Genomic DNA, 9137 nt, shown 5'->3' on the forward strand with positions numbered 1-9137 from the left:
ATCAAACCAATAAGATTGTAATTCTAGTCAAATATTAGTATTATTATTATTATTTTATTTATTTATTTTTACCAAAGCATATAGAAAATTGAATTAAATAAAAGAAAATTAAAATAATTCAATTGGGCACCAGTGATGCCAACTCCCGCAACACACTTGTTAGAGCCAAAAGTGAATGTTATGAGATTCGTGCTACACTGTATATAACATATTAGAGTATAATAATGCATCACATTAAAAAATATGCAAGAATATTATTTATAAAAATGTTCAAAACTCAAAGAGAAAGCAAGTCTTTGAGCAACTCCAACCTAGTATGCTGACTTAACAACTTATCACAACTAATTGGATTGCAAATGTCAAATGCTACGGTGGCGGGACACTGTAGCAACGATATAATTACTTATAAAATATATATTTTGGTGTACCTTTTACTATTGTAATTAGAATGGAAAAAAAATATAACATCATTTTGGTAGTGGTTCAACACCAAAATAACTTTTACAATTGGAGTTGCTGTGAAAGATTATTACAAGAAATGATTGGATCAAATCACCTTAACAAACCTTTCCATCACAATTATTAAAATAACCTCCCATAGTCACAACTATATAAAAAAAATTGTAATATAATGTATTTCTTCTTGTTCATCTTCATTTTGTGTTATTATTAATCTTTATTCACTTAATTATATCTCCCACCATAATTTTAAAAAAAAATCGTTTTATACGGTATATTAAATCAATTACAAAAATACGGTTATCCCAACTATATATATATATATGTTCACCCTTCCTTTTAATTTTTTAATTGTCTTTTTTGTCTCAATTTTTAATGAGAATTCAAACATACCAAATAATATAATAATAAAAGTAATAATAATTATAGTTACTACCTTCAATAAAGTAGATTAATTTATTTTTATTTAAAATGAATGTATTTATTAATATTAAAATTAATATCTATACAATTACTCAAAAAATAAATAATTATATGTTATAATATACCATGAAAGATAATTATAATATTATTATTCTTTATAAAAATATTATATATTATTTTTTAAATCATAGCTAGTTAAATCTCAACATTCAATATTAAACCAAAATCATAAATCTAGTCCAAGTTTCAAGCTTTGTTACAAAAAAATGAGTTTTGTAAATCTTTGTAATAATCAAGTTAAATAAATTTATAAATATTTATGTAAATGTGAGTTACAAAAATCAACTTTTTAGTTGTGAAATTAGTTTTGTAAATTGTTGTTACAAAAATGTAAAACTTTTTTTAAAAAAAATATTGTATTTCACAACTCTGTAACCACATTTTTCATATAAATATATATATTCAATAAAGCATTTTATAAATAATGAATATCTTAAATTTATATTTTTAAGTTGTATAGCATAAATATGATGATTCATGTAATTTTTGGTACAATATTGTAACAATATGGAAAAATATAATATTTTTATGTATATTTTGTTTATGATTTCTTAACTATAAAATATTTTCGTAAATGTTAGTTATAAAAATATATTTCTTAGTTGTGAAATTAGATTTGTAAACTATTGTTACAAAAATAAAAAATTTAGTTACGAATTTATTTGTAAGTTTTATCTAAAAAAAAATCTACAATTCTATAAATGATTTTTGTAAATATTATTTACAAACATGTAATAAATATTTACAAGTTTGTAACAGATATTTACTAGTTTGTAAATGTTGATCATAAAAAATTATATTTTACAGTTTTTATTTATGATTTTGTCACTCCGTATTTACACTTTTGTCATTCCGTACTTTTATCCAAATTTTTTGTATTTTTGTAATGCACCGTATTTTTCATATCTTTTTTTAACTTTTAGTGCATTTTTGTAGATTTCCCATCTTTATTCAATCTATTCATAAATATCTATTATTCATTGTTAAGTGCTCTTCATTTATTTTATTTTTTGATAAAATTTGCTCTTAAATTTTGGTTGGTGATAAAATAGGCACACCGTCCAATTTTTACATGAAAAATGTCATTTGATGAATGAAAATTTTTAGTTTGACTTCTGTGGTTTTTCTGAATGCGAGATCGGCCCATGTATTTTGTTAAATGACAATTCAGATTCTTTGTTTTACAAAATTGTTAAATTGTTCAAAATAGTACCTAAACCTGATTTTGGTTAAAATATTTTCAAATATAATATTTCATTCTCAGCTCCTTGACCACTTTCTCTACTTTTATGAACTCATCGCATCGCCAACAACCCAAAAATTGATCTATAATTGAAAATATTTTGACAAAAATCGGGTATAGAATATTATTTTGATCCATTTTTGTAAACACAAAGGATCTAAATTATTATTAACAAAATATAAGGGCTGATTGTGTATTTGGAGAAAATATAGGGCTAAAATGGTATTTTTCATTTGATGAATTGTATCGTAAAATTAAAATTTACTTACCATTTACGGTGTCTTTATAAAAATTCCCCAAACAAATGATATTATTCTAAAAGGCCAATTTAATTAGGACGACAACTGGGCTGAAGTTGCCAAATAAGGAAATGGGCCCTTCTGGCGAAGAAAAGAAAGTGCCCCTCTCTTCCTCACTTCTCTTTTCAATAGATCCAAAAACCGGCCACTTGAGGGAGAGAAAGAGAGAGATTCACTTTGCTTCTTCTTTCCTCGTGAATTGGCAAAGATGGTGAGCAAAACAGAGCAGACCCAGTTGGAAAGGCTCGAGAATCAGGTCGATAATGGTGGCGGAGGAGCTTGGGAGTATCTCTGTTTGGTCAGAAAACTCAAGGTTCGGCGTTCCGAGAAGGTTTTAAAGCATGGCTTGTCGATCTTGAACGACCACAGGAAGCGATCCAGTCTCGGTTCCGAAGGTCAGTATTCGTTTATTTGATATCCAATCTGGGTCGATGTGTTTTTCTTATTCACTGCTTGATTTCAGTTTCAATTTTTGGATTACTAAACACACTAATTACTAAGGATTGCAGAACGGTTTATTTCTGTAGAATTGGCCTCTTGGGTGTGTCTGAATTTATATGAATTCAATTGAGTTATGGGCCTTTGGTCATTGATAATGGATCAAATTTGGGTATGAGTAGAAATTGAGCTAGATAGTGAAACGCCTGAATTTATCTTTAGGGACTTCTTTGTTTTATGTTTTGTTTGTGAAATTTCAATCGTTGTGGTTAGCCGTTTACCATGCCAATATCGGGTTCGTGGGATCATCGCAGGGCTTATGGTTATCCCGTTTTAGTATAGAATACATGACATTGGCTTCTTACGTTAATTAGTATTTGGTTTGTGTAGTATGACTCTGGTCAACGGAGTCTACTTATGTTGCTTAGATCCAACTTCTTCTACATGTTTGAAGAGGTGAAATATTTTAGAGTTATATGCTACTACTAATAATTTGGAGATCTACATGGTCTCGATTCGCCTAATGGGTAACTTTGTGTATCTTTTCACAGAATGGACTCTATACGAGCAAGTAGCAGTTGCAGCTATGGATTGCCAATGTCTTGATGTTGCAAAGGTACAGTGAAATTTTGGTTTCTCTAATTATTGAGATTGAAGGTGATATGCTATACAATGCCAATGTCATGGTATTTGCCACAAAATGCTAGATGAAGTACTGAAGAAAATCATGTTATCACTTTTGGAATTTGGATGTAGCTTTATTTAGAAAGAAGAAATTGTTTTTATTTTTTATAAAAGGGGGAAAACTCTGAATTATCATTTTTTGTATCAATTGGTGGGCTTGTGCATTATTGAAGATTGATTTTTAATTCATTAGCTAGGGATTTATAGCGCTTTGAACTTGTAGTTTCATCCATGTTGTATTGACATGGCTAATTTTCTTAAGTTGATTCTTAAGTCGCTGCTCGAAGAGGACATTTGCTCTCTTGGATTTTGTAGGTTTGATATCTATGTCATGAGTCTGATGCCTTTTTGCTATTTAATTAACTTGCAGGAGTGCATAACAGCTTTGCGGAAGAGATTTCCAGAGAGTAAAAGGGTTGGTAGGTTAATCAACACACTGCTGATAAAGTGTGTCAATGTCTGTGTTTTAATAGAAGAAAGATATTCTTACACGAACTTTCATGTGTGGTATTGGCATAAATCACAGGTAAGCTAGAGGCTATGCTGCTTGAAGCAAAAGGCTCCTGGGCAGAAGCAGAAAAGGCTTACTCAAGCCTTTTAGAGGATAATCCCCTTGATCAAGTAAAATTTTGTACCTATTATGTTTTAATTGATGAAATCTATTTGTATTACTGGATTCTCTTTTTATTTTTTTTTCATCAAAGAAATTTTTAGAAAGATATGGAATGGTTATCTAATTTTTTTTTTTTCATTTTTCCTACATAGGTAATCCTCAAGAGGAAAGTAGCCATGGCAAAGGCACAAGGCGATATTTCAGGGGCAATTGATTGTCTAAATAAATACCTTGAAACGTAGGGCACTCTAGCTTTTTGTTGTTGAGAAGTTTGCATATGACAGGAGAAACATGTTGCTCATTTGCCTTTTCTTGTCCTACAGATTTATGGCTGATCATGATGCCTGGAGAGACCTGGCTGAAATCTACGTTTCTCTTCAAATGTAAGCACTCTTTCTTTGAGCATAAATGTTATTATTCTTTCATGTTACCATTTGTTACTTCCTAACTGATAAGCTATGCCTAGGTACAAGCAAGCTGCATTCTGCTATGAAGAGCTAATATTATCACAACCTACTGTTCCTTTACATCACTTAGCCTATGCTGACGTAAGTGTCTATCTTGTCTATGTGCACCAACTGCGTTACTGCTATCACTTTGATTTCCTATACTAAGATTTGAGATTTTTCTTAATATTCTCTTGTCTTCCCTTGTTTTCATGGTAAACAGGTACTTTACACACTTGGCGGACTAGAAAATCTACAGGCAGCAAAGAAATACTATGCATCCACTATTGACTTGACTGGAGGCAAAAGTACTAGAGCGCTTTTTGGTGTTTGTTTGGTATGCTCTCTCTAATGAAACACGCTCATTTATTGCACACTTTTTTTGTGTCAATTGTTGCCCCGTGAATGTTTAGTACTTATATCAAGACATATTTGATTTTGGTATACGGCCATTGTTCAAATGCTGCCAACTTGGTGACTGAAACAAAGTTTACTTCGTGTTACCAGTGTTCTTCTGCCATTGGGCAGCTGGCAAAGGGTCGGAACAAGGAAGACAAAGAGAGTGAGCTACAATCTCTGGCAGCAGCAGCCTTGGAGAAGGACTACAAACAAAGAGCACCTGCAACACTTTCCTTGATTACGACTGCCTTAAAAAACTTAAAAGTTTCATCATAACTCTAATTTGATCGAAACCCTGTTTTAGTATTTCTCTGCTCCAAAGTTGTACTTGGCAACTTGATGCTAAAGGCCTGGAATTTACACAAGGATTTTGTTATTTATTTTTGCATTTTGCCCCCAAATCAGTTTTAAGGGTGTGATTTATTCTCTATTTAACATGACAATAACAGTCTAGGATTGTACAACTCGTTTGGGATATCTTGTCAATTCTCCATCCTGTGCTCTAGAACTCATTTGTTGATCTTATATTTCTTGGAAAAAAAATTAAGAGTAGCTTAACATATTTTATTACTCACTTATATTATAAATTTCATGGCATTGCTGGTTTCTTTCATGCTTCTTATTTATTCTTATGAATTTCAGGAAAACCCTTATTACTGTATTTTTTTTTTGGCATTTTCATATAAACAAAATGGTCAGCTCAAGACATTTTTAAACATTTTTTTTCCTCTTCAACTTAATCAACATTGTGGAGACTGTGAGCCATTAAGGGTTGGAGCTAAAAAATAGCCTATTTTTTGGTATGATGTATCAACTGTAATTGGAATGACTACATACGATTTTTTTTCTTTCGTTCTCATATTAAGTAATAATTTTCTGTGAGACCACTTCCAAATGCTCTGCTTGTCAACATTGATGCTATGGTTTCATCTTCTAATAACATTCACATAGAGACATTGTCTAAACGTTTAGAGGTGTAAGATTTTTGTTTTAATTTGTTAAGTAGTTATTATTATCTCTATTCAGTTACTAAATTAATGATTGTTATTATTATTAATATTATTTTTATTATTATTCCTTAGTTAGTTAGGCAATGGAAAAGGGAAAGATCAAATTTTTTTTTCTTAAGAAAAGGAAAAGTTCAGTTACATTATTATTGTTAGGATATTATTAGGATTTTATATAAATGTTATTATTAGATAAATAAACAAATGATAAAACTAAATAAAAGATTCACTATTACAGTTTTTTCAATTACTTAATTATAAGAGTTAGCTCTTATATTGTCACAAACAAAGAATGTTGGTAGCTCTACTTTAATTACAATGATTTAATTTAATTATTAACAAAGAATGGTAGCAGCTATACTATAACTATTAATTTTTTTTTATTAATATATGTTAAAAAATTAAAAAAATCTATAAATGAAATAATATAGAATGCTGAACTTTTAGGATGCCACCTCAACATCTTTTAAGTTTAGCTTTATATAATTATATAAATATAAATATAAATAGATAATTTTCTTTTCCTAAAAATAATAGTTATAAGTAACAATTTCAAATTCAAATTAAATATCAAAAAAACCAAACATATAATAATTAAAAAAAATAGTATTTGAAAATATTTCAACAACTCTAATCTCTTATATATATACATTGAACAGAACTATTTTTCATCATAGAGATAACGATGAAGATACTTATGAGTGTTTTGTTTACACTTTTAATGTGTTTGAATTGTGAGGGTTACTACTGTGGTATCGATCAAATTATTCGATATCAGCCTTGCATCAATGAAATAAATTATATGCTATACAGATTATTCGATATCAGCCTTGCATCAATGAAATAAATTATATGCTATACAGTGGCAGACCGATCTCTCCCAATTGCTGTAATGCAATTGCCGACATCTACTACAACAGTGATTGTGGTTTTTATAAGCCATACACTAATTTCTTTCTACAGGGTAATTATTATTGTTCTCGCCATTACTATTTTTATAATTTTCCACGCCATCCTCAATATCCTCCTCCTTATTATTTTCCACCTTGCCCTCATTACCCGCCCTCTCCTCTTCCTCATCCTTCTCCTCCTACCCTGCCACCCCCTCATCCTTCTCCTTCTCCTCCTACACCGCCGTCTTCTCATCCTACTCCCACAACGCCGCCTTCTCCTCCACCCCCTTCCCATCCTCATCCTTCTCCTCCTACACCGCCCTCCTCTCATCCTACTCCCACAGCGCCGCCTTCTCCTCCACCCCCTTCCCATCATCATCCTTCTCCTCCTACACCGCCATCTTCTCATCCTACTCCTACAACACCGCCCTCTTCTCGTCCTACTCCCACACCACCGCCTTCTCCTACTACCCCGCCCTCTTCTCATCCACCTCCCACAACGTCGCCTTCTCCTCCTACACCTACACCGCCGTCTTCTCATCCTAATCCTACAACACCGCCTTCTCCTACTACACCGCCGCCAAGTAAGAGTAACTGTAGTGAGATAATGCAACGTCTTAATCCATGCATTAACGAGATGATAGCGTACAATAATCGAGGGTCCGGTCAAATAAGCTCGATATGTTGCGACATTATTTTGCAGGCTTCTGATTCATGCAACACTGCTAATGGTTCGTATTCATGGTCCGTCTCCATTTCTGGACCTGCCTTGGATTACTGCAGGAATCATCACTAGTTATATTTCATTTAGTTTTTGTTTGTTTTCTTTTTAGTTTAGGAAAGAATAAATTTATTTTGTTATTTTGTTTTGTTTGTTTTCTTTTTAGTTAAGGAAAGAATAAATTCATTTAGTTATTTTGTTATTTTTCCAAATTACGGTGGAATTTAGTTATATTTTTTAGTTTTTTCTATTCATTTTTTTAAGATTTGGATTGATTTCTGTCTTCTTATTTATTTGTTTTTTTTTTTAAAATTTAAATGGGGTTTCAGTTTATACTTTAATCTCGTTTGTTTCTTTATAATATATATATATTTTTTAAAATCTTGGTAATCGATTAAGGAATCAGTTTTGAGATGAAACATTCAAAATAATGATGATTTGGATTGGATAAAAAAATTAAGAATGTGAGGAGCTGCTCCTTAACGCCTATAATAAAACCATTATGGCAGTTTTGTCTTTCTTTTGGTCCTATGAATTAGAATCTTATGACAATATATGAAGATATTGTAAAGTTTGGTACAAACTAAAATCACAAATTTTGTTATAAGGGTCATGTATAAGGTATTATGATGTATGACCGACGCAATGCATGACTGGTTTGATCTTTGATGGGCTAGCAGGGTTTGAACCATTACCTGATGAGCAAACCGAGTCCCATAAGGACTAACTCAATCGGAACCACTTAATTAAGATAAATGTTAAAAGCTTATTTCCTCTATTTGCTTATTTCTCCCTCTTCGTTTAAGCTCTTATTTATAAAATTTTGAGATACGCAGATTGCGATGTTAAAACCGTTTAAATTGGAAAAAATATAAAATTGGATTTGGCTGCCTGTGGTCCTTGCCTCCCAAGCTGCGGCATAGGATGTCAGCGGTCGCGGAAACCGCTGGCCTATTTCAGCACCCAATTCATTATTAAAAGTCTAACTTTCAATCTTATACACATTAACATTATTGAATAATATTTTAGAATTATAAATTTGTAATTGATTTTGTGACAAATAACATTATGTCATATTATTTAATCTAACATTATATTATATAAAATAATATAATAATCTACGTATGGATGCTCTTATGTTACCAATGAGCTACATACTTGAAACTGCGAAGGAAACACTGAATTTAATAGTAATATCATAATTACTCGAAAATTTTGACAAGTATCAGTGTAGTAAGAATAAAGGTTTGTATTTTTTATAAAGAAAATTGTGCTATTATTTATTTAATGAAATAATTAGGTAATTAATTGCATTTTTTTTATTAGTATCCTTGAATATATCATAGGAGAAATTGTTGTTATTTCAATATACGAGATGGAGAAACAAAGAGAATTGGTTAATTGTAAATATTGATGTTCTTTTTAGTCAAATGTTTTTTTGCATCATTTTTG

At 30.9% G+C, this 9137-nt stretch overlaps 2 protein-coding genes across 2 annotated transcripts; both read left to right on the top strand.

Moving 5' to 3' along the window:
- The first annotated feature begins 2607 nt into the window (after positions 1-2607).
- On the top strand, positions 2608-5626 carry LOC133790770 (uncharacterized). The gene is made up of 9 exons (XM_062228530.1): positions 2608-2879; positions 3474-3538; positions 3977-4025; positions 4133-4227; positions 4372-4457; positions 4543-4602; positions 4686-4767; positions 4889-5002; positions 5173-5626. The coding sequence occupies exons 1-9, from the start codon at positions 2693-2695 to the stop codon at positions 5338-5340; spliced, it is 906 nt and encodes a 301-aa protein (XP_062084514.1). The 5' UTR covers positions 2608-2692; the 3' UTR covers positions 5341-5626.
- Positions 5627-6923: 1297 nt separating this feature from the next.
- On the top strand, positions 6924-7760 carry LOC133791411 (vegetative cell wall protein gp1-like). The gene has a single exon (XM_062229340.1). The coding sequence runs from the start codon at positions 6924-6926 to the stop codon at positions 7758-7760; it is 837 nt and encodes a 278-aa protein (XP_062085324.1).
- Positions 7761-9137: the final 1377 nt, after the last annotated feature.

Source organism: Humulus lupulus, chromosome 7 (assembly GCF_963169125.1).
Source record: "Humulus lupulus chromosome 7, drHumLupu1.1, whole genome shotgun sequence".
Classification (NCBI taxonomy): domain Eukaryota; kingdom Viridiplantae; phylum Streptophyta; class Magnoliopsida; order Rosales; family Cannabaceae; genus Humulus; species Humulus lupulus.